Below are 27,559 nucleotides of genomic sequence, written 5' to 3'. Positions count from 1 at the left end.
GAATATTGTTTCGTTATTCACTTCTATTTCATTTTATAAAATACTACTGTTCCATAATATTTTTCTTTGAGCACACGTATTATTAGACTCACGTTTTAAATGGATATAAAGGAGTTTAAAAATAGATATTTTTCTACAATTAATAAATTTTATAATTGGTATGTTGATTACTTTTAGTAATATTAACCCTTGCTGGTTTGATTTTCATTACGATCGCATGAAGTCATCTCTCATCAAACTATAAATCCAGCCGACTTTATTTGGTAAGATGATTTATACTTCTCGATGAATGCAAGAAATATGCCTCAAGTTATATTGCTTGAAGGGATATTACTTTCTCATTAATTTTCATACGAGATCGTGCGATGGCGATAGGATACAACGATCAAAAACGAAACAAATCATAAATCATTATTTCTAATTTTTTATATCGTTCTAAGAAGAATACATATGTTTATAATGTGAATATTTTCAATATCTAATTCGAATTTCCGGAAATTCTGAACGTCTTCACGTGGAATTTAGAAAGCTAAACTGTCGTAAAGAGAGGACTGCGGCAAAATTGAGGAAGGTATGAAGGAAATAAATGCATTTGTAAACATGCTCCGGAAAAATCCAATTTCCTGGTAAAAGTAACACGTAGTCGATATAAAAGTTTAAACAGCATGCTGCAAAAATGTGTTTACGTCCATGGACTCCCTCGCATTTTGTTTGAAATTTCTCTAAACTAAGCAAAACTATTTCCTGAACTCTGTTTACAATGAGTTTCAGCGAATTTCAGGGAATTTCTTTGCTCTACAAATTTGATGTGAAAATGGAAACGAACGAATTAAAAGTTTAATTAAAAATACAATTTTAATCCTCTTTGTTTTTGTAAAGTAGTATTTCGCCGACAATTGCTGTTAATTATTAAAGGAACGAGAGAGAAGAACAAGCGATTTCCATAGTTTAATTTTAGATCCAATACGAAAATAAGATTATCAGACAAATTTCCAGATGATCATTAGATTTAAGAAATTCCTTGATCTAATTAGAGGCAAAGAACGAGGCTCGAAAAAAGTTTTGTTTTCCTCGTAATAACCAAACTTTTGAAGTTTTGTTAAAATCACTTTTAATCCTTTATAATTTTTTATTCTATTAATAATATATAAATTTAATCCATAATTTTGTAATTCCAAATTGATTAAAGTTTTAAAATACTTTCCAATCTATATAGTATATAAAATATACTCGAAATAATATTCTTTGTTAACAACTTTCGTTTAAACAATACCGACGAAACAAATGGTTAACATTAAATAGCGTAAAGAAGAAAGCAACGACTGACATCAGATAAGATCGAACTTGCAGAGCTACCTAAACGCAACGACTTTAAGCACTAAGACATCTTTAGCAAAAATTATAATTATTTTATCATCTGTCATCTGATTTACTTTAAAATGGAATGTACAAGTAAAATTTATCAGAGGTTTTCATTAAATGTAAATAAGTAGATACCTATGACATGTAAGTGCATCCGTTGAACGTTATGATCTTAGAAAGATGGAAATATGTATTTTTAATCAGACTTTATAGATTTTATGGAGTCATCAGCCATCATTACATACGAACACGAAGATACAGCAATAGATATATTCCTTGTCTTAGTTTTAGTTTACTAACACTTGTAGCAACATGTACCATAATTAATTACCACCAAACAGAGATGTTCTTCCATTATAATTCTGAAAATATCACAAAAATACAAAATATGTAATCGAGTTACGCGAAATAACAAATATAAAATCTCCCAAAAAGTTCCTAATCATAAGACAATCTCGAGCAAAATTTGACGAATTAATAGTTGATTTTCCCGCGCACGAAGAGGCTTCCGGTCAGTCAGAAGAGGAAACGCGTCGTAAAATGTAATTGCCGGCTGCGTGGCCGTGTATTGTTAACGCCCTGACGATTTTCTCTTCGCTATTCGCTCGAACGATTACTGTTCTTCCTTTCTCCCTCTTTCACCCGTTTGGAACAATGAGCGTTTCCTCTTTTTCGATTTCTGTCGCTTTCAATTCGCCGACGTTCGCGTACGCCCGCGTAAAGGGACTTCCGTCGGCCTTATGGAAATTCCTGTGTACTTTGCATGTCTCCAGCCACGCCTGATTAGCATTGAACGAGAACAATACGAATGATAGAGGACACTTTGGCGTTTCGTTGTTTGTACTCCGTTCCACTCAATTGCCGAGTCTCTCCCTCCGTTAAATTATTTAATTTCTTTCGTTGCGATCACAAGGCTTCTGGTCTATGTTTCTTGTAATTGTAGACATTGGTTCTGATACAAGGATTTGTTGTATTAAGTTGTCCGAAAAGTTTCTTTCGTTTCATAAGGTGATAATAGATGAACAACAATTTCTATTTTATATGACTTTAGCGAATTAAGTATGATCCATTTCGTTATATTTCTATTGTTATGTTCGTGCATAATTCGATAAACTAATATAAAACAAAAAACATTGTGCGTCTATTATTTCCTTATAAAACGAAAGAAACTTTTCGGACAACCTAATATCAATTTTTTTAAATCGGTGCGAATGTAACGTTCATCGTTGTATTTTTAAATAAAATTATAAATATAGCATGGAATAAAATTGTTTGTAAGAACTCACCCGAAACTAAGTCTCGGACAACATTTCTCGTGTCTAGAATCGATTCTATAAATATGCCCAATATATTTTCGGGTACTCACTATCGTCGGTTTCTTAGAATCGTGACATGTTCGAAAAATTGCCAATTTTTACACGTTTGCAAAAATTAATTCGAAAAACGAATCTTCTAGAATAAGTTTATAAGTTACAAAATGAATTTTCTAAAATAAATGTTTTAACGTCATTACTTTAATTAATAAAATAGTTCTATTTACCAAGAAGAACGTCATAATTCGTACATTGTTCCACTGCTCTTTTTGATAGCCAGCGACACGCATAAATTTTAATGAAGAATTTCATCGATCATTTTCCAAAAGACTGTTACTTGAATCCTAAAAGAAAAGAAATTCTTTCGCTACGAAATGGTCAAGTTACCAATAATTTTAAATCAGAAATCTGTGTTAGTCTCCTTCGAAATCCAAGAGCGATCGACTCAGACCAATCAGATCTACCTTCCAATCGAGAATCGATAAAACCAAGAGACGATCTCAACAGCGATAATGTATTGTATAATGCATCGTCTCCGGCAAAAATTCTGTATTTAATTAAAGTTCGTTGCTCTTCGTTTACACACGGTGGCTGACCTCTGGCATCGACCGGTGCCGTGGTTCGACCTTAATCGTGACAGGAAGTTTCGTGACCGATACAGATACGGATTCAGTCGCGAGATACGTTCGTGGCATGCTTGGAACACAGCGTGGGCGTCGAGCGTTTGTTCGTCGCGTCATTCATAGCTGCGAGCAGAGAAGTTTCGAGGCTGTAAAAATCTGCAGTACAAGTACCAGTCGCTGATTATTCGTCATCACGATCGGAATAACGTTCTTGTAATCTGTTCCCTGGACTGTCTTAATCGAGATTATCAAGATATTCTAAGAAGATCTACTCCTTGTGGGAAGAAATCTATGGGAAAAATATCGATCTCGATACGTATCAAGGATAGTTATTGTGTTGCACGATTATGCTAATCATCGCTAAAGGAAGAATCTCGTCGATGAAGTGTACTAGACCTACATCCTCTGAACGAGTTTACAGGATGTAGGATATGTTTCAAAACGAACAAGCTTCTAACGGACCGTTTAATTCGTTGCTTTGTAAGTAGATCGCGGAAGTTCGTGCATTTACGGGGAAATTAAACGTGTTAAAATATAGAGATTGTATATAATACTCGGAAATATTCGTAATATTCGAAGCGAAGTACTCGTTGTACTATGTAGAAGATGATATGAATCTTTGTCTTAGTTCTGTTTCTTTTCTTTTCTTATTTTTTAAATTTAAATTTGCATAAATACTCGTAGTTTATTTATAATATAGAATTACGGTACATCACGGTGTGAGTTAATCTCTTCACTTCAAACATAAAATGATTTGCAGTTTGATGTATTTGATGTTAGAGATATCACGTGAGATATAGATAAGATATTTTTCATAAACAGCTTTCATATTTTTTGAAAAATCTAGATGAAATTCTAAGGACGACTAGAGATTTGCAGTTTTCATAGTGAGGCTTGAGACTTGTGTATGTAAATTCTGTTCTTTCGGAAGAAGTATCTCAATGTCCCGCAAGCACTCCAGCTATGGAATACTTCTCAGGGACCAAATAATACACTGATACAGTTTAATGAATTTTCCCAAATCAGCGCGTGGGATTAGAAAGATTCACGATCGAATATTAATAAGGACAAACTGTACTTGTATCAAGTACCTAGATTTAACTTGTATCAAATTTAACTCCGCTTCAGATATCGTAGGGCAAATTACTAAACAGATAGCACTGCATGTTATTAGATATAAATTTCATGATATTTCAATGCTTTGATTCAGACAGAAAATTAACACTAAATAGTTAAGCTACGATGTACATATAGTTTCAGTCAATACATTATATTTGTAGTTATGTGTAAAAAATGTCACAAGAAATGTGCGAAATAAATCGAAGAATTATTTTTTCAGACGAAATATTTCGAAATAGCTGTGTTATCCAATATTATAACTGCAAGTATCTTAAATTGTAATCATCTGTTTCAAAAATCCAGTAAACTATCATTCAATCTCGATTATAAACGTGAAAAATTTTCAAAAATATCCTGTTAAACTGTATCAAATTCTATTACCTGTTCATAAAAAGAAACTGTAAGAAACCGATTCATAAAATAGACTGAAAATATTTCCAGATATTTAATAGAAGTATTAAGAAATCTTCATTACAGCTTTTAATTACACGAAATACTATCTGTACAAGCATCGCGATTCAAGTTATTCGTTTTCTTCCTCGTTCTTTCTCTTATCCTTCGGCAGTACGATCGAAGAGATTCTTCAATTAACGACGAGGAAACTAGTAAAACACGGTAGTAGCAGAGTATATGAAATCGAGTGAGAACTAACAAGAAGGTGCGTGCAAAATGCGTTATGTTTTACACGATTCCCAGACGTGACGAACGACCGTGGAATTTCATGCAATGACTTTCACACGCACGGCCCGTGACCAATTGGATCAAAGGATTTCCAAGGATCTGTTGTTAATCGATCTGTTCTGATCTCAACATCGTTGCATCACGGAAGGACGATGCTACATCTCACGGTCGTGCACGCTAGTCTGGTCACGAACCGATCTAATCTACTGTAATCGTTGAAGCTTCTCTGATATCGGTCTCTCCTCGAAACCGATATTAGCACTTTTTGCCTAATTTACGAGTTCACCGTGGGTGAAACCGTAAACCAGGCCATTCGTGTACTGCCAGTGCTGCCAATTTTAGAAAATATTTCCAAGTCTCGGCAATGACGTAAATCGTCGAATCTATCATTTCGTGAAAGATTTTGTTGTCGGAATAACAGAGGAAATTTGTCTTCTATTTTACCCAATACTCCCTTCGATTATCAATCGAATCTGGAATTGATAAATCATAAATCAGCCACGTTTTCGTTGACAAGTTTGGAGCACGCGAGAATTCCGAAAGAAACGATGATTTTCTGAAGTAAATCGTTTTTATTTCATTCATCGAATATGATCGGATTGGAATATGGTGGGATTGTCTTGCTTCTGACAATTAGAGTTTCGAGAGGAAGAATGATTTTCTGAAGTAGATAAATATTTTAGTCGTGGCATTATTCTCTTATAACAACGTTGAAACTGTAATTGATTGTATATAAAAGTGGAAGTTATAATTATTATATTCTTACTTCTCCCTTTCTTTAACTTTTGAACAGGAGTGTATACGAGTGTCGTCCTGTAATGTATACTTCAATGTTTCATTCTTAGGGAGATGGTATATTATTAAGGCGACGTGATGCAATTAAGTAGATATATAGAATATAATTATGTTTCCATTTTGATAAAAGTCAGCATTACTTTTATCAGAGCAGCACTTGCATACTTTTAGTAATTACAAGTACAAAAAATATAAAATACAAATTGTCTTGACAAATTTGGTATTTCTAGTACTAAGTAATATGGAAGAAAATAATATTGTAAACATTGACTGATTGTAAATAGATTTTACATGAAACTACCTAGAAGAACATGAGTTGACTCTAATTTTATTTCTTCTTTTATTTTATTGTGATATAGAAATAAGATTTATATCATCAGCATGAATGAAATATTTAATTGAATTTAATCTTTTTATTTGCAAATCTACTTGCAATTATTATTACACGTAACATATTAAATACTTACGAAAATACCACTATTTCTAAAGAAAATACGTGTATTACATGATGCATTATTCGTACTTACTTAATTTTATATAATAAGTTACACGGTTTTGAACCGATTGGCTGACTCAATTGCATGAAATACCGTTACATGTTGTTGTAACATAGGAGAAATTCTGTTACTGTTATAATCGTCGTAATATATCATCGTATAATCATAATGGTCATTATTGTTTTTTGTTTGCATAATGTACGTAATTTATTTGCATATTTCGTTATTGATCATTAATGGTAAATGAGCAATATGTAGAGGTGATAAATGAGCGAATGCAAATTGACGTGTCGATTATAGTTACGATGATACGACAACTGAAAGACAAAAAGATTGATTTGATAGCACGTACAATAATGACAGCCAAACAAATGTATATGTTGACAATAATTTTTGATATTTTTATTCATAAATATTTTTATAATAATATAGTGATCTATGAACTTATATGTTGTCTGCTTGTCTCTCGTATCGTATTATCGTATCAGGTCTTATGATGTTATTAAATGATTATAATTAAGTAATTAAGCATTATTGCGTTTACGAAATGGCATAGCAAGAGTTCATTTGTGTCGATCAAAACAAAACGTGACAAAACATGTTTTAATGTTATATCTGCTCTATACGAATTGATAAAATTGAAACAGCAAGTAAACAGTACAGATCAAAACAAGAATAAGAAAACAAGAACAAGAAGTATATTTGTGAAATAAATTCTTCGACAATTCAGTGTCCGTTTTAAATAAATGTTATATCCAAATGTCGTAGTATGAAAATTATCTTTCAAATAAACGTTAGATGATCCTTTTTTAATCAATCAATAAGATTGGCGTAACGAATAAACAATACAAATGACAAAGTCAATAAGACCAGAAAACAGTTAGAATCGTAGAAAATAAATTTATCAATTTATCAAATCATTCGTTATTTCTTTCTTTGAATTATTGATATATGAATACGTGTTCTAAATATACAATTTACAATTTTCCTCATATTATCAATAATTTTCCCGAATGATTAAAATTTCTTCGAAATTAATATGATGTCATACTTTTAACGCTTATGGCCACGCGATAAAAGAGTTGCTACAAGAAGAACTGTGATTAAAAATTATAATTAAACCGTAAGAGATTATAAAATGTTATTAAAACGATAATAGGTTAAGGCACAACAAGTGATATTTAGCTTTAATATCCAATGAAGGGGTAATATTTTATCTAAAAAGCTATTAAAAATGTCATAACAGCCTTTTCATCCTCTTCTCTTTCTGCAATCGTATTACGTAAATTAGATGCAGCAGAGAGGTTAATAGATTGTATCCAGATTTACAGGAAGGTTAAACAGGAAGTTGTTAATGAGCTCTTCGCGTCCTGCGATCGCAGTTCAATAGTGCGTCGTATGGTGCAATTATTCTGGGTAATCGCTCGTAAATCGTATTATTCGAAAAGCATTAAATTTAGGAAGATAATCGTTGATGCGTGTATCCTCGCGTTTAAGTCTAAAAATTATAGAACGTAAGAGATTTAAACTCGTAAACGAAGTTTGGAATTACGAAATACACAGAGGCTTCGAAGATGCCATTACGAATCTTTGATTTATTTCCAGAAAGACAAATAACAATAACTTTCTCCAAAGATATTTTTAATTCTGATCCTATTTTATCACACTTTCTCGGAATAAGTTTGATATTTATAATTGAATCTCCTAGGCTTCCTTAGGTTTTACTATTGTTTCGCGAAACTTCATACGAGAGTAAACTAACGAACATCAAACGATCATCATTGATCGTATTTTATTTGTGTAATTATAGGTCTTGACTCTGTAAGTACAATTTGATTATTTCAATTATTTATCTAAAATTGAATAAACTTTCTAATAAATATCTTCGAAATGATCTACATACGTATGTTATAATAATGAATATAATATACACAGATAATAGTATTTCAGTATCTTTTAATAACAATCTCACATCGATAAGACTGTTTATAATAATATATTATTCACATCGCCATCAAAATTTATCACAAATAAGGTAACAAAAATAATTGTCAAAATATAAAATCCATAAACAGTACGCTGCAAATATTTATGCATTTACAAATACTAAAAATAGAAAAATTTGCAGAATCTACGTAATTGAATATTGAAAATAAAGTGGACGCTACGATATACAGCGGACGATAGAAATGTCCATTTAAGTTCCATTTCCTTAATTATGTCCATAAAGACAACCGTATAAACGTTCACCATCTGCTTACAAGCATCAAATTAGAAAAACATCAAATTAAGTAAGCGAACGTGATAACGCATTCCAGTTGGCCAGACTTTTTATTCCGATTCCATTTCTCTAATTATATTAAAAAAAAAAAAAAAAAAAATACGAGTTTCTATAAACATCCTACTTCCGCTAATAAAACTAACAAAACATCAAATCAAATAAGCATAATCAAATAAGCCTAGTCGAAGCAAAGAGAGATGAAAGAATTACATAGTAACGCCTTCAAACATCGTGAATAGGTCATTAATTCTGAATCTTATGATCGCGACAATTTCAGATGGCCAAGAGAAAGTGTTAATTTTCAATGATCGTTGAATGTTGACTTAATGAAGGAGAAAGCAGGTCGAAAGGATTCTCCGTAGGCAAAACGGCATTACCACCTTTAATTAAATCATAAAGCTCACTCGAGCTTCCTCTAATCACGTCGATCGCCGAGATTTCGCGTTTCGTGCGATTAAACCCGTCTAATTACCTTTTGACAATGATCGAGGGGGACGTAACGAGTCTTCGTCGTGATCGATTCGATCGGATAACCGGTCGACACGATCTCGAAGCAATTTGTGGCGCAAGATACGTGCAATCCTCGTGGAATCTTACACTGGTCACCTTAGAGCAACGTTGTAACTCTATCCTAATAATTAACGGAATCGAATTAACCGTTCGATGAAAATGCTTGTGGCGAGAACGCAATAAGTATGACAAAGGTGCATATAGGTGCCTGTGTTATGTGGCATCTAAGGTGGAACTAAGGATAATTCACAATGGACGATTGTAATGGAGCTTGTGAAATGATCGCGTTCATCTTGATGGATCATCGAGGAAGGTCGGAACGTTTGAAAGCGCTACTTCCTATTTTTACAGGAAGTGCAGTCTGCCTGTAACCCAAGAGAGAGTTGCTTCAGATTTGTGAATTTAATGCCAGAATTATCATTAAAGCGGAGGAGATCGTTCAATTCATAATTTCCGAATTTAATTTTCGAAAATAATTTTAGAGATTTACGTACATCGATTTTTAGGAATTCAAATGAGAAGTTTGCGCTTTGGGGAATTTGGTTGATAGATTTTCACTTTTAGAAGAATTTGGATGACAGACACGCTTCGGGAATTGAATAATTTTTGGTAAAATATTATGGAAGAAGGTTTCCTTCTCTCTCACGTTATGTATTTCTTCATCTATCCTTCATTTTGTTCTCTCTGGAACACGTTTTATATTTCAATTCTTCGTAGTTTTAATATTGATAGGATGTGTGTATATATTGGTGAAAAATTCGAAGTCGGTGAGAATTAAGTATAAATATTAAACTGTTATACGTAAATATTATCGATGAAGGAAATTATTACTGACATTTATGGAATTATGACGATGTACGAATATATTAGTTATCGCATATGTAAAATGTACAGAACGAGTATTACAAATCTTTTAAGGCAAAGAGCAACTTCGTCTTTAATGTCTCGTAACGTGTGTAAATTATTGCATATATTAAGTACATGGAGCAAGTATTAGGAGTTTTTTTATGGGAAAGGGCAACCTCGTCTTTAATATGTAAATTTCATGTTAAATGTAAATTTTCTACGCGTATGATGTGTAACGACTTTGATTAAGTGGTATAGTATATTGTATTTAACTTTAAATAAATTTCAATTTTAATCTTGACAAATTGGCAAATTGTTCTTATATTTTGTCGAGGAAATTGTCTTTCAGCTAAATAACATGGAATGCGCGTTAGACTACTTCGCTTGGAACGTTAGAAGTGTGAAAAAAGAATATGTAAACCGGATGCCTGAGATTATAATGATTTACATGACCACCCAATGTTTTGCTACCGATATTCATCGGTATATCCGATAAATTATTGCTTTGATATAAACTTCATAAAAACGTAATTCAATGCCCCTTGAAATTGATAATAATACGTTGATATTAAAATCGCTATAAATTACAATTTAGAAACAGTCTAAATATTTCATTAAATTTTATCCATTACGTCGAAGAATTTTCGCGTGAATAATTTCCTTGCAGTTTTATTACACAAAGATATATTTTAATCGAACATAGTGTAGGATGTTCTGAATATTTTGCAACTTTCGAATGTATTAAAATTATACAGAATAAAATAAGATGATAATAAAATAAAAAGCTAGTAAATATGGTGGTAGCGATTGCAATAAATAATAAGATAAAAATAGTACATAAAACATAGTAAGTACATAATACGATATCTTCATTATATTAATATCTTTAAAAGAAATAGAATAAAAGAAGCGTACACATCGATCTCAATGAAATCTTGAGAAAGATTAGAACGTTCGATGTCGATAATTGCTTCCTATTTTAGCAGGAAGAATAACGTCTTACCAATTGAGGATTAAAAAGAAAGAATAATTGAGAATTAAGGACTGAGATTTAATTGAATAATAAGGGGCAGTTGAAACGAGGAAATACATGTGTTAACGGTTACAGATAATGTATTCTATTATACTTGTTATAAAAATATAATAAAGACTAATGAAATCTTAGAAAAGATTGAGACATTTGATTGCAATTGTTCCTTCATATTTTACAGGAAGTGTACCGTATTCCTTCAGAAGGAACTATTCTAGATTCGGATTCGAGTTAATGCGAAATTGAAATAATAAAGTGTGTAATTTCATTCATACACGTGATACAAAGTTTTTGTTGAATATATGATAGAATATAAACATTTTGATCGTGCTGAAATCCGAGGTCGAAATGATAAATCGAAATCACTGCCTGCCATCTTTCAGGAAACGTATCGTTATCGTAACTTGAGAAAGAAGCATACACATAATTAGATTACAAGGCGATGTAACATCGTGCAAGTAATAAAATGAGATGATTTAATTATCGCGTAGAATATATTACGACTATTATAACGGTGAATATGGTTTCGATGACTTGGTACTCATAGAATTATATTTTCCAAATTTATGTACAACTCTTTAGTGAGAATAATTTAAACAGAAATTTTACTCCACATTTTTCACTTATTTTCACGTATGGAATAATCTTCCTCTGATTATTCGTGGTCAATCGGTAACTAGACGAGTTTAGTTTACTTGACAAATTTTCAAAGTGGAAATTTTCTCGAAAACATTATCGTCGTGTGAAAAGATTTTCTTCTATATTTTCCTCGTATTTCTTCATAAATTATCATATCATATTCGCTTTTAAATTGTATTCGACCGCACCCTGATGATGTTATGACTATCTATATTCTCGCTCAATATTATGAACAACGATATACAATTAATAATAACAAAATGATCACGTGAATTATCTGGAATAAAAAGATTCGAGAATTAAGTGAACCAGGAAGGGAACAAAGGACGTCAGCATGGCGACACTTGACTAGCACTTCTGCTAATGAGACGTCGAGGTTCGAATTAACGATCACGTTGATTAAGAGGTCGACAGGCTTCTCGGCCAAGATCAACGATCTTCTTGGCGGAATCGAAGGCCTTCGAGGTTACCGTCGGTCATCTAGAAAGTTGCCGCTCCCATCGTTGTCGCAAGAAGAAAGAAACGGAAGGAGAATCGCAAGAAGCAGTTTCTTCGCTTTCTTTGTCATGAACGTTGACTTGCCTCTTTTAATACGATCGTGTCTTGAATTTATTAAGATCCAGGACTGGACGTTATTCGAATAATTATTCAGAATTTGATTTTAAGCATTGTTTGCCTCGTTGAATAACAATATCGCTAGAAAAAAATTATTTTGATATTTGCTATTTTAATCAAATGATTTCAGGAAAACAAATATATTTTTCTACAGTATATTAGATTTGTACTTCGACATATAGAGCTCTGATCATTGTTATTATTGGACTGTTATTTAAAATTATTCTCGTTTTAGCAAGCAAAATATTTTTAATGTTTTAAAGGCACGTTTAAAATATAACAAAAGCCAGGAATTATACATATCGGCAACAAGTTTTTTCACATATTGCTCAAACTGGAGATATATTTCAATGTCAAAGTAGTAGGATTGAATAAAAGATGTGACCGAAAGGTCACAGCAGGGTCAATGCAGAAATGCGTAGAATGTACATAATATGTAAAAATATATGAAAAATTCAAAGTATCCTGCTCGTTATAATATGTGGTAGTAGAAAAAATGTCTGACTCTGCTCTGAAATACGAATTTGTATAAATACCCACAGAATATTCTTATTTTACTAAACAGTGTTTATAAAACATATAGCTGCATATTAATTACCAGAAATATTATAAACTATTAATTTGCTCATACCAGTGCGTAAAAAATCGTTTCAACACAGCGTAATTCAGTCACAACTTTACTATTATTTTGTTCTTCGTTATCGTAACAATCGTAACTAATGTACGATATAATAGAATATATATGGAATTTAATATGCAGTAAGGAAATTGATATTCATAATGGACGAAGCTTGTGGTAGGTACTATTTTATTGTTTAAATAGTTCATCGAATTGTTTAATTTTCCGAACTATGCGTTACTTTCGGCCATTAATTCGCAATTAGTTCTCATACGATTACCACAAACTATTATCACAAATCTATCAAAATGTCCAGATACATTGTATAAGCGGTAGAACATGTTACAGAATAAGTGAAAGATGACATTTATAAATGCTTGTGGAAATTAGAGAGTTAATAAACAAGTTAAAAAGCAAATATTAATCTCTTGCAAATGTAGCAATCTGTTAGCTCACAAGTTACCAAGCTGTGAAATTCATGCATTCTATACCGAAACTGCGAAATTCATACGTTTCTATTGCCACAAATCTACGAAAGGCTTTGCCGGCATTTAGAAGCGGCGGTGCATATCACGGAATAAGAAAAAGATGACATTTATAAATAGCCATAGATATTAGAGAGTTAATAAGGAAGTTGAAAAGAAAATATCAATCTCGTCCAAATGTAGCAATCTATCAGCTCACGAGTTACCAAACTCTGAAATGCATCGACTATTGCCGCGCATTCACCAAACTTTACAGATATTGGTAATCATTAATGTACGTTGTAGAGCAAGTAGAATATGACGCTTATAAATGCTCTTGGAAATTGGAGGTTTAATGAAAATAGAAAAAAGGTTAGAAAGGAAATATTAATTTCGTCCAACTGCACCGCTCCATCGGCTCGTGTATTACTAAACTCTGAACAATCTAGAGATTCTAGTCTTGATCAATCGATTTAATCTGCTTCTACTATGTTAATACTATGCTCGTGTTCCAATGATCTACTTCAGACTTTACGTACGCTTATCTATGACTCGTGTTCGTCGTATGCGATTACCACGAAGCAGTTGCAGCGATGCAAAGAGTTTCGATTTACGGGCAAGTTCTCTCGAAGCAATCGGATTACAGATAGTAAGCAATCAGGCTGAAGTAATGCAACATGGAGGATCGAGTCGTGATAAAGACATAATAAGGCATACTAGCGTAACAGAGCAACATAGAGCGTGTCTCTCCGAGCCTGTTCGACACGACAATGACGATTGGATGCAATATTAATTGGACTTGCTTTCGACGTGTTTTATTTCGAATTACTATTAAACGAGCCTGAGAAATCGAAGCTACGAGAAATGGATCGTTCTATGGAAGGTATCAAGCAAGATAGAAGTCAGGTTTCAAGCAATTTAGATTTCAATCTTGTCGAGATGAATTTATTAAAATTCATTCTATTCCGCCTATGTACATGTACATTTTAACGTGTAAATTATTTTAACAGGAATTGGAAATGAAGAACATAGGAAAAGATTCTATCCTCAGTTTCTACTTTTCTATTCTATTGTATTCTAAGAATATTTTAATTTCAAGAACGATCATTTTTATAAATCTTGAATAAATCTGAATAGTCGGTGAGAAAATCCATTGAATAACGTAGAAATTACTGAAATTAAATGAACGATGTTACGAAGAAAAACGAAAATTCATATGTGTCATACCTAATATTATGAAGTGATATATTTTACACGTTTTTCTTGTGTAAATGCACAGTTTTACTTACAAAAGACGTAATGAAGTTGACAAGATTATTGTTGACTGTTTCATGTTGGAGAAAGCGGATGTTGCAAATGTCAATATGCAGTAACAGCAATGTAAATTCCAATGAGATAAGAATTTATGAATATATATATATGATGAAAAGAGTTAATACACGGTTCATTGAAAATTAATAATATGAACAAATATTTAGTTGTTGTAGCTATTGTAGATATTATATAAAGAATTTTTGACGCTTGTTTTAACACTTATGCGAATGAAATTTACACAAGCTAATACATATTACATTTCTAAAACATATTATATGTTTTCTTCTTCCTTGCTGTAAAGATTCAAGAATTCGCATCTTTATTAGATGAAAAATTCTGTGTAAGAAATATAAATCTATCGACAGTCTGATATTTGCGGTTATATAAAGATGATCGTGGAAGCTACTTTTGATATCTATATTTTTCACTATTTTGACATGTGATATTTGAAACAGCTTCCGCACGTGACTAGATGAGCTCGAACATACTACTTTCGGAACACCTTTCCCGGCAATGAAAGTATCAAACGAGGTTCGCGATTTTTAATGACATGGAATCCAATGAGCCATTGGATCATCTGCAATCTTATGAGGCGGAGAAAGGAGTCGTTACAAATATCAACCAGATCGAGATGCTTCCTGGTGAATGTCGATTGATTTAAAATTTGATAGATGCCTTATATAACTTCCTTACATGAATCTTTAATAATAGTTACTTTAAAATTTGATTTATTCAAAATTTACATATATCTCTTCTATGCGATAGAATTTATCGTTCTGCTTTCCTTCATCATTGTTTATAAGTGTCGTTTCTTTACGAATTTTCATTTCATCTTATTCTTCATGGAAAACTTAACATTAGGATTATACCAATAACTGAGATGTAATACGAAGAGGTAAACAACTATTTCATATATCTACATTATTCAATACAAAAATGTAGCACTGTAAATTTATTACTATTAGTAATTGTGAAAAAATTTGCATTGATTTTTTACGTTTACGATGATTGATCAATTCTGGTAAATTCTACTTAATTCGAATATTTATAATCCTGTATTATATATGGAATATTTTCTTCCAAAAATTGTTATTTCTTCTTTCTTTAATAAAAATCTTAAAATATACCTAAATTCTACTTAATAAATTTGCTACATATATGTGTAAATTATTTCAAAATTCCTTACCTTAACAAATTTTTTATTTCTTATTTGTGTTTTTGATAGAAACCTTCAAATACATCCTACAAATTTTATTTAATAATATTTTCCTCCACATGCTATTTGGTGATTATTTCCATTTAAATATATCTTAATGTCATTAATACTATATTACAACATTATAATAATGTTACCATAATAATATTAATAAATAAATTCGAAATTCAAGTCGCAACGAAGGTTCCAAGAAATTTCGACGTTCTAATATAGACATATTATGGAGACGAATAACGGAAAACCGTAAATGTTATATACCAATGATCCTATACCAATAGTCTGATTGAATATGCAAATTATGAAATCATAGCGAATTTTTTTTTAACCATCGTGATTACGTGCTTAAGTTAAAAATAATCTCTTACGAGGCTCACACTTTGTTCTCGTTTAACCTGAGCTATAAAGTATGACTCGATCGTCAACTATCCGCGAGATTTCTGAACGAGTCATAAAAGTAGTCGTAACTTCTGTTCTTGCGAAGGGAAACGGTAACCATAGGAAGAATTATGAATTATCTGCATAGAAATCGGGATTTGTGTTAGAAAGGGTAATATTGATTCTCTACGCTTTACGATATGATAATAACGAATGGTTTTCAAAAATTTCTAGCCATCCACTGAGCTATAAATCGACGTGATATATTTTTCAAATATATGAAATTTTATTATCCATAAAAATGATGAAAATATTAATTGATTCTAGAACGAAGACTCACGAATAGTTTTCAATTATAATGCTGCAAAAGAAATTTCCTTCATGAAGCATTTTTAGAAGTTTTATCGTTTCTTTGGGTAAAAAATAACGAAAATTTTAATTATCGTCGAAAATATTTAATATCGCTTCTCACGATGATTATATGCTATTAATTATTTCGCTGGCAATCATTGTATTTTATTAAGAAGAAATTAAATATTAAACGAGGAAGAGAATATTCATGATTAAAAATCTCATCCTAAGAGTACAACGATTATAATACGTACTTTGCTTACGTAGTACTTCGTAGAATATTATTTATACTATGTAATTTTTCTTTCTTTTATTGCATACAGTAATATAGAAATATTTATTCAATTATCTTATCACACTAACGTAACTTCTATCTCTTGTTTCAGAAGGAGTGCAAACTGATTCTAGTCCAAGTGGAATCGTCCATTACCCAAACAGACATCGTATCTTCGCAATAAAGGTACAGATTCTTTTCTTTGCTACTCTTTTTACCTGCATATTTTGCAATATTTTATTTTAACTTTCATTGAGTCCGTAAATATTTTTCTTCAGATTTCGAAATCCCTTTTATAACATAATGTTCTAAAATATTACTAATATTAGTCTACATTATACATATGCATACGCACGTAGAGAAGTTAATCTTCTTATAAATTTTTTACAAACAATATTTCTATATTCTCTTTTCGAGATTATCAACTTTTAAAGGCAGAAACAGTGTCCTCCATTAACGCTATTACTAAATCATGCTGCTGATTTGTACACATAACACAAGTACATGCAAACTTTCACGAAGACTTAAAACTTTTAAAGGACATTGATAATTCATTCCATTGTACAAGGAATACATCCGGTCTCTTGCCTGTCTAATAAACGACTCTTTACTTTCTACTTGTTCTACAACTAATCGCGAACACACAATGTAACTATGTAGGTAAATTATTTCGAAGATCATCTGCATGTAAGAAAATGAGAAAAAAGGCGAGGAGTAAAAGTTCCTCAGAACTCGTCAACGTCCAGTAAATTGTCTCGAAAATTCTTCTACACGTATAATTTTTCAAACTCAATTCCAAAACGCTACATATACTATAAATACCGATTTCTCTTTCTGCAAGTATAACATTTAAGGTTAGAGGTCGATATGGACTATACGAATTGGATTTTACGTGAAAAAGTTATAAAATGTTTCTAGTTGTTAGTTTAAGATGAAAGTGATACATATGAACAATATTTGTGTTGGTGATAATGAACGAAAGCTTTGAATTGAAGAAAGTTAGGGTTTGGATTTTTCCAAGTTTGATCAACCCGTAGGTGTCAGACTACGACATTATAAACGGGACTGTACATGCTTCTGTACGAAAATAATTAAAGAAATAGAATTTAGATAGAGATTTGTGTCTCCTATTAAAATTTACTTACTTTGGCTTGTCATCTGAATGTGTTGACCTCCTGACCCTTACGATAATTTCCACCTTAATAAAGTCAACGTTAATTAGTTGAGTTATCAATGGCGAGCTCCCATAAAAAAATTTAATATGCAGAATGTCTCGAGTGTACCAAAAGACAAATTACGTGTATATTAATAAAAAGAAAAGACAAAAATACAGTACATGACGTGAGAACAATAAAAAAGCTCGTACGAATATGTTCCCTGTTTAACCTTGTTCCCGAGTTCTTACGAGTTTTATGTTGGAATAATTCTATCGAAAGATGGTATTAATTGAACTAATTTCACGCACCTATAATAAACAAAATTCAATATTTCACGTCGAACCTTGCATTTTAGTTCTGTAAACGCTTTCGATCAACGATAGGACGTCTCCAGTCTTGTGTTCGTATACGAGCAGGTCATTTTGAGCATTTCTTGTGAATGTATAGAGATACACTTTTAAAGTTAAAGAAACAAACTTACTATAATTCGAAAGCAAGATCAAATAGGGTTTCGTATGAAGTATTTTATTGGTCTCATGCGCAGGATCTGCTGCCGACGTGGTTCCCCGATGCTACAGGACACTGTATATGTGTATATATATATATATATATATATATATATATATATATATATATATATATATATACTGAAAGTTATACGTGAAATTTTCTAATTTGCAGTTATTTACTTTTAGAATACTTCATTTTAATTGTAGAATATCCATAAATCTTACTGGCAAATTTCGTCGCGTAAAACAAGAAATAGATGTAATTAAAACGAAGTAAACTTAAGTAATCCAACTTAAATCTAATGCAAACTACTATATTCAGCCAATGATACCAATTGAAAATTAGAAACTCTATTGCTTAAAAAATTACTAATACAAGAATAAAAGAAGCTGTTAATCATGTTTATAAATCTTGTAAAATCAAGACACCGTTTCTAAACAGAAGTTGTGCCAATTTTCCTCCGGTTTTAACATTATTCGACGATAAAGCTATCGTTAACCCGGATTTAGAAACGCAACGTAATCAATTACCGTGCAATACCGATGCACAGACCTCGATGCATGTATGTATCTCGTCAACCGTGCAAAGAATCATTTTCACGGCTAAGGACGCGAAGAGAAAAAGAAACGATGCAAAGGAGGATAGCAGTCTCGCTTTAGAAACGGAAGGAAATTGAAGAAGTGCTCGAAAAAGATTTTCAACGTCGAGTTGGATTTTAATTAACGAACTGCTGCATAATGAAGCAAGTGATACTAAAACGAGGGCACTGTTGTCGAGAAGCATACTAACTGCAGCTTAATGCACCGCGTGTTTCTTCCCCGCTGACAATTATGCTTCTAATTATCTGCTCACACAGAAGTTTTTATCTGCTGCACGCGGACTAATTTATTTCAATGGATTCATTATTTTCTTGTCATTGAGGAATGTTGTTATAATTGACGATGTTAAGTAGGAAAAGAATGATTCTGCAATGAATAAAAATATCAAATGTAGAAAAATATTCTCTGCTTTAAATTCAATACTCTATTGCTTTATTTCAAATACATTATTGAGTATGCTGTATTATGTTGTAACGCGTCCAGGCTAGTGTCAATTTAATCCCAACTTTTACAAGTAATTAGATGATAAATGTATTTGTTTTCTGCTGTACTAATAATAATAATAAAAATGGTATTGGTAAACACATGTGCATAATATTGTTTCTAAATTTTAATATATAGGGGTTCCTTCGTGGAACCATTTTAAAAAATGCGTTTCTATTATTAACAATTAATAAGGAGAATAATTTTCTCAGAATTTACAAAAATTTGTCACTGAAAATATTAGAAAGTAATTCTCCAGGCTTGCAGTAGTACGGCCTGTACATGCACGGCCAATGCTGCGTCGACTAAATAAGTAGAAATGGACATACACTGACATGGTCAGACGTCTGTAATCGCTGCTTGTTGCATAGAACTCAAGAATTTAAGAAAGAGCTAACTATCTTTAACAATTCTGTTGATATAATGAAAAATGTCGAGACATTGAATCTGTCACACAAAGACACACAGAACAAGAATCTAGGAACACAAAATCTTTTTCTACGCTTAAAATACTTTCATGTATCAATATATGAAACTACAAGGTAAAATGAAGATAGAAAAAATTTGTTAAATAATTAGATTCAGAAATAAGTGAATTGTGCTATAAATTATAAAATATAGAATATAAAACATATAAAAACTGAGAAGACTATAATATGAAAAAGTAATAGATACAATGAGTATGTAGAATACAAAATAGTAATAGGAAATCAAGAATTTAAGTGAAAAAGCAGTTAAAATGAAGTGGTTTCCGAAGCAAACTATCAGCCTGCAGCAAGGTGAGATATATCATGCACGTGCACATTGTATATAATTTGAAATACTCCGATGTTTATCACGACAGCTGTTGCAGAATCGATTAATCAAATAAAGAAGTACACGACACGGGGTTATAAGGTGTAGCATGCGTTATGACGTGTGTAAGAATCTACATTGCAAGAACAATAGGAAATAGATTATCACGTGGATTATTCCGTTATCGATAATGATCGTGATTCACTAATCGCAGTTAGGAAAGCATACATACACCAGAATGCAACAATTCATCGTTAATTTTGAATATCAGTAAATTAAACTACCCCAATCCTCCTTGAATCTGAATCGAATTTAAATAAATATCACAAGTTTAATAAAACTGGAATAAAACCACAACTTTGATACAATTGAAATACGTATCACATCTAAGAAGCTTTTGTAAAATCTACACACCTTTCAAGTTGTGTAGACCTCGTATTTAATAAAAGCAAATTTGAAAGATTTCGAGTCGCGCCACTATCGATACCGAGCAGCGATACGATTCTCCGCTGTCCTAAAAGTTGCTTACAAGATACGATAACCGCAAATTGAAGCTACAAACGCAAACAATAATAAAAACATCCTGATTGCGCAATTCTCCATAAGAAAATTAAAATAAGTGGCAGGATTCTAAAAAAACCAGAATAGATACCACAACTGTAATAAAACGGATATAAACACATCTACCACTTAATCTCTCGCTTGCTCTTCCAAACCCAACCTATTCCACGATTTAACTTCAAACCTAACCGCAATTCCACCTTCGCGCCATCGATCTCCAAGTAGAGAAACATCGAACCATTTCCTCCTGAACGAAAGAATCGGCGCAACGTTCCACGAGTAACGTTTTATTCGAAGCAGCGGCTGATTCGACGGCTGGAAACGTTATTCGCGTGTCTGTGAAACAATTCTTAGAACAGAACAGACGGGAATCGGCGGCGTCGTTAGGATCAGATTCTATCTGGTACGTGTGCACTGTGTACGTAGCGTCTATCGAATAAGCAGCAAGTATTGTCGAAGAGTACGTTGACCGATCAACCGAGCAGACAGATGGCTGAAGCTCTTCTCAGCAAGTTTATTCCGCGTTAGCAGCGCTCCATCTAATAGGAACGGGCTGGATTTTCTTGGGAACGGTTTCCGTATGCGTTTCGTATCAAGATCGTTCTATAAGCTGAAAGGGGAAGGGGAGAAATTGTGGTAGAAGTCGAGCAAGGAATATTTTTACGTAGAAGTACGCGGAAGACGTGGAATAAATGTTATTTCTTGGAAAGTTTGGTATCGCAAGGATCGCGCGTTGCTTCTGCAACAATAATTTAGCAATGAATAATATTAATCAATTATTAGCAGACTACAGGTTGTAGTCTTCTATTGCAAACATAATTCTTAGAATTTTAGAATTTTCGAAAAACAGGATGATCGGCTGGTTCGTAATTTCTTAAATTTACTTGTAAAACATAAATTATAATGTCGCATCGCAAACGTAAGTTTTGTCATTTTTTGAAAGAATAGGATGATCAGCCGATTTTGTATTTGTGAAAATTTGAAGGTATAGAAACGCACAAAGCGCATATAATGTGCGAAAATGTTTTTTCAATATTCAGGGAATAAAGTAAACCGTTTAGATTTCATTCGCTTGGTTGTGTTTATGAAAATAAAAAATTGCATAAATATTCGTAGTCTAATTGTTAAGCTTTTTAAGATAAAAATTATTTTCGCCGTAAAGAAAGAACCGAGTAAAAGAAATAAAAAGATATATGTTCATCAAGAAATAAGTAAACGACTCATGAAATAAACTTTGCTTCTTTGAAGTCTAATTTTGAGAAGATCAGATGGTGGAGTTTGTTCAAAGAATATTTTTATGCAAATGCAGTGCAAAATCGAAAGACACGGAACAGACTTCTTATTTCTTTGAAGTTTGGGGTTTTAAAGAATCAGGTAGTGAAAGTTGCGTAAAGAATATTTTTGTGCACAGCTAATGTGGAAAGAAAAACGTGGAATTATTATTTCCTTGAAACTTTAATCTTCAGAAAATTAGGATTGAAAATGTATTTAATTTCGCGTGCCCTTAAACAAAATGTATAATCTGATAGATACGTGGGGATAACAAAATTTCATATAATGTTTATAACATGTTTTGTTACTTCTGTGTGAATCAATTTTGTTAATAAAATAAATACTATAATATATCTTCCTAATTAGTATCACGAAAAATCAGATATATTTTATGAATTCTAATATTAGTTAAACTGCTAATGTCAAGTAGTTTTCAATACAATAATCTAAACAAATATCGATCACAGTCATTTTCTTGATTTTTATTCTTCGCAAAACACGTTTCACTTTATTTCACTTCACTCTAATTATCGTGCTATCCGCGTCGTATATACAGTCCGTATTAAACTTAATTTCTATAAAACTTGAGACTAAAAATTTCCAACAAGTTCGATAATATTCTTGACGTGCGAACCGTTCACAAAGCTACACTGATCAACTTGAAAAATTGAGAAGTACACGATAATGTTACAAAAACGAAGCTCGACGTTGCTACAGTTCACGGAGAAATAACTAAAACGATCACAAATTATAAAAGCAGAATAGAAGTCCATAGCAAGCAACTGGCTAACAATTTGTATAACCAGCATATCCAGAGAAAACTCTGAACAACTCATCCACCAGATCTGTTAGACCGATAGAGATCACCGCTGTGGAGGCTTTCTCAATGGAGAAATCGTCTACGTGATATTCCACTTAATAAGTAATATAAAAATTTACCCCGCGTCTACGTAGAAAAATTATAAGAAATCTTAGAATTAAAAACAAATGTTACGAATATATATTTTTTTTTTTTTAATTTACCTTACAACTTGTAGCGATGCGTCTCATACCTAGTTCATTAAACCAGATCAACAACCTCAGCCTATCAGAAGATCATGTAAACACCGAATTCTGAAGAAAATATAACAAACAGTATCAACATTTATTATATGCAACATTTGTTAATGATTATTCTTACTTATGGAAGAAATTTATTAAACGGACAAGGAGTACGGTCGATCAGTTTGGCTTCCGCGAGGCTCACGTGACAAACCACCTTATAAATTCTACCATAACTTTATCCACACCCTATATACGTAGCAAGAGTCGGTTGAAAAAGAACTGATAACGGAAGATCCTCGATCGTGATTAAACCGTGACCGGACGTTCTCCCTTTTCTTCATTTTTATCTTCGAATTTATTGTCTATCTGAGCTCACGATAATCGTGTGCACGACGTCAGGAAGATCTCGGATCGAGAGTTCAAGTTAACGAGAACATTCGAAGAATCTTTAATCGCATTAACGCAAAACGCGTGGGAATTACGAACCACCTGTCACGGTCCTTCGAACATTTCTCAATCGTGAAGACGCAACGATCGTTCGCGGTCGAGCGAAACAAGTAGAGCAGATGATTCGTCCAGGTAAGAAACGTCCATATAAATACGATTATGATAGTCTCGAGCTCTTGTTACATTCAGGTGAGAACATTGACTGCTAGTATTGCACGTACTAGAAAATTGGAACATACTTTCTTCGCTTCGATGAGTTTCGAAGATTGACGAGGTCGATGATTTTACCTAATATTTATCAAGATTTTTTTTTTGAGGGAATAGTTGATATTATTTAATGTATAAATATATATAATAATTTAAATTGGAGATTATATTAAATGAGTTTAATTGATTGGTAATTATTTCGTACTTGTTTAATTAGTGGTAATTTTTTTATAGTAAAATTATAAAAATCTAAAATAACAATTGAATAATTTATAGAATGTCTGAAATAATATCCTTTTTTAACGGATTGAAATTATGTATTGCAATAAACTATCAGAAATCTAATTAAATGACTATCATTATTAATTTAATATCGAATAAATTTGACGATAGCTCTGGCGACAAAAATTTTGCGACTTACTATTCTATCGTCATTTTTATTTTCTCATTTCATCTCATTCATAAACTGTTGCATTAGCGCTATTATTTGTGCCATCCTAAACTAACATCACTAACAAATACTAAACCACTAATTTTTCACGATAATTATTTCTAAGTTCCAAATTAAAATATAAAATATAAAAAAATATAAATTCTCATTATTTATAGGGTTTCCTTTTTCTAAGTTTCCATTTGAAAACATTCAATGTTCATCTTTCAGTCTTAAAACTACTTAAGAGCTTTTCGCTGCTATTCAGGAATACACGTAATCGTTTGGGATAATTCATTGTACGATATCAGAACAGCTTCGAAATACAATAGAATCGTTTATGGGTTTACAAATCATGCGGTTCCGCCTTGACTTCGATCGATGGAATCTCTCGATCTTGGATTCCACAGAATATCTGATCCTCGGTATTCCCATGCGCGAATTCAATTATCCGCATCTAATCGTGACTCGTGATATTTAATCAAATTCTCTGGATCACGGCTATCTACCACTTTTGAAAATCGTTTAAGGATAACCAGGATATTTTTAACGTAATCGAATTCCAGAAATTGAGAATGTTATTTGAGATTCTTGTTTTTATTCTTCTCACTCGGTAGAATAATGATAGCAATATCACTGGTAAAATTTCTTTTTCGAAGAAAATAAATTCGAAATATACGAACATGAAGATAGAACTATTCTCTATAAATTTTACTAAATGCAATTATTATTATATAATGAAAAATACGATTCACTTTGCGAATATTATATATATATACGTATATTTACTCTTGTTTATTTAGAAGGTTTTTTCATAGATTACGAAAAGGAATTAACGTTGAAAATCCTTCAATTTCTGTACAATTCTATTTTAATGGAATCTCTTTCATCGTACAGTACTGTCATATTACTATTAGGTTGTCCGAAAAGTGTCTTTCTTTTCATCTTTTTACATCTTTCATCTTTATACAAACATGAAACCTAATCTGTCGAACGTTGTAGTCTTTATTTTGATAGAACAAAATGATTCATACGATAAAATAATATAAAACGGAAAATGTCGTGCATCCATTATTTCCTTATAAAACGAAAGAAACTTTTCGGACGACCTAATATAAATTCTGTAAATATTACGACTAGGATCTATCCTGATAACTTGCCTTCTAACACGCATTGGCACATTCCTAAACAACTATTCAGGTTTATATCTAGCGTACATATTTAACTTAGGAAAAGTTCGTTCACCCTTCGAGAAACTCATATGTCTCGTACAAACGTGTAGCGTAAATAAGTACTTAGTGTTTAATAGTTACCTAATGAACTGTCTTCTTACGGTCATAAACAAAGAAACTAGTTTTTAAAATACGAGTAACTATAAGCATCCGTTACCTTGATGACCTCACTGTTCTACTGGAATAATCGCCGACGTATGAATTATTTTGAATAACTAATTACATAATTATTTCGAAGGATACACAAGTTTCTGATATAAACTGCCGCGAGGGCTCAACGAACGAGCTTTTCTTGATCGTTGTCGTATGTTTCAAGATATTTCTACAAAGACACAAGTAATGCATATAATTTCAATTAGATTTAGATTAGATCGAAGCTATAAACTTGTGCAATACTACTAGATTGTCCGAAAAGTGTCTTTCTTTTACAGACACGTCTTTTACAACGACGTGTCTTTGTGCAAACATGAAACCGAATCTGTCGAACGTTGTAATCTTTATCTTGATAGGACAAGATGGATCATGTGTAATTCGATAAAATAATGTAAAACGAAAGAAACTTTTCGGACGACCTAATATATTACACTAATCTTCTGTTATACTTACAAGATATACAGATAGTCAAACGAACAGAAAATCAAAAACTGATTTACAATAGAATCATCTTTCGCGATTTTGTTTTCTCTCAGAATTATTAACAGAATTATATTATTTTGCTATTTACTATCTCACCTCTATTTTTGTATTTCCGTTTCCTGTTTTACAAACCAAACTTAGCAACGTTATTTTAAAATACACATACAATATGATATCTCTCTTTTTACAAATTTTTCTATCCAGAGCCGAAAACTTCTTAAATTCTATCTACTCGAAGGAAAAACTTCGAATATTCTATTTGTACCATAAAAACTTAAATTACTGTTGAAAGAGACGAGAGAGATGGACAAATAAGTAACGTAAAAATAATCGAACGGTATCAAAGCGACCAGTTCCATCAGCGTCTAGCATCGCCAATAATGAGAATCGGACCAAAATGCGGTGGCTTTGCAGGATGCGGGCGACAAAATAAGCAAGAAACGGAGTCACGATGGTGGTCGATGGAAAAACAGTGAAAACCAAGTGATTCGTGTCGTTGTCCGTTAGCAGTTGACCTTGTTGCCGGTCCACCCGTTACATATGTAACACACGCACACCTGAGAAACGGTAAAACGCTCGATCTGGCTCGACACAGACCCGCATTGTCCGTCGAACGAAGGAACTGGAACAATGGCGAAAACTCAGCCAATGAATTCCATCGAGTGTCAATGTCTCCTAGGCCAGTTGATTGAATTTTAACCGGCCAATTGGCTCTTGATCAATTGGACACCAAATGAAGGACACTTAGGCGAAGTACGTCGAGTGTTTCTGGCAGTAAACTAGGTTTGATTTTATACTCTGCGTGATTTTTCCCAAATGGTAACGTAATAACGTAAAATACGATACAGCTAGAGATAAAATAACATTGAGCATGCAGATAGTTTTAGATTGTGCAGGAATAAATCATGAAAATTGTCCGAGATAAAATTCTCAGAATGTATAATTATTACAGATATTATTATTGAAAATATCTTTCTTCGTCGTTGTCTTCTTTTTGGTTTTGTAATCGCGTTATGAAAGAGCGTATAATAAATACGAAATACGAAAAGTGAGAAATGGAACTGAAGACAGACGTAGTTTTATAAGACGAAAGGATAAATCATGAGAATTGTCAGAGACAGAATTTGTATATTCTAATTGAAAATATTTCTTTAGATATCGAATAATAATTAAGAAGCACAATAATTAGAAATATTATAATGTTGATTATATTTGTATAATATTCAAGTACAAATAATTTTGTGACGAGGTGCATCTTTAGT

The 27,559-nt window shown here is 32.2% G+C and overlaps 2 protein-coding genes across 4 annotated transcripts in view; one reads left to right on the top strand and one right to left on the bottom strand.

Moving 5' to 3' along the window:
- Gbs-76A (Glycogen binding subunit 76A) overlaps window positions 1-27,559 on the bottom strand; it is a 147,153-nt gene that overhangs the window by 7,676 nt on the left and 111,918 nt on the right. The window lies entirely within an intron of this gene.
- The window catches only part of pip (heparan sulfate 2-O-sulfotransferase pipe), a 113,748-nt gene that overhangs the window by 71,772 nt on the left and 14,417 nt on the right, over window positions 1-27,559 (top strand). For 2 of the 3 annotated variants that reach the window (XM_069113851.1, XM_069113832.1), the window contains exon 3: window positions 17,037-17,110. In XM_069113851.1, coding sequence (XP_068969952.1) covers window positions 17,037-17,110 — 74 coding nt within the window. The remainder of the gene's footprint in view (window positions 1-17,036; window positions 17,111-27,559) is intronic. The other variant, XM_069113842.1, reaches the window with a different exon arrangement.

The sequence above is a fragment of the Bombus flavifrons genome, chromosome 1, assembly GCF_040668555.2.
Source record: "Bombus flavifrons isolate JBK064 chromosome 1, iyBomFlav1_principal, whole genome shotgun sequence".
NCBI lineage: Eukaryota > Metazoa > Arthropoda > Insecta > Hymenoptera > Apidae > Bombus > Bombus flavifrons.
The sequence above is the reverse complement of the archived record's forward strand: the minus strand, read 5'-3'. Positions and strand labels throughout refer to the sequence as shown.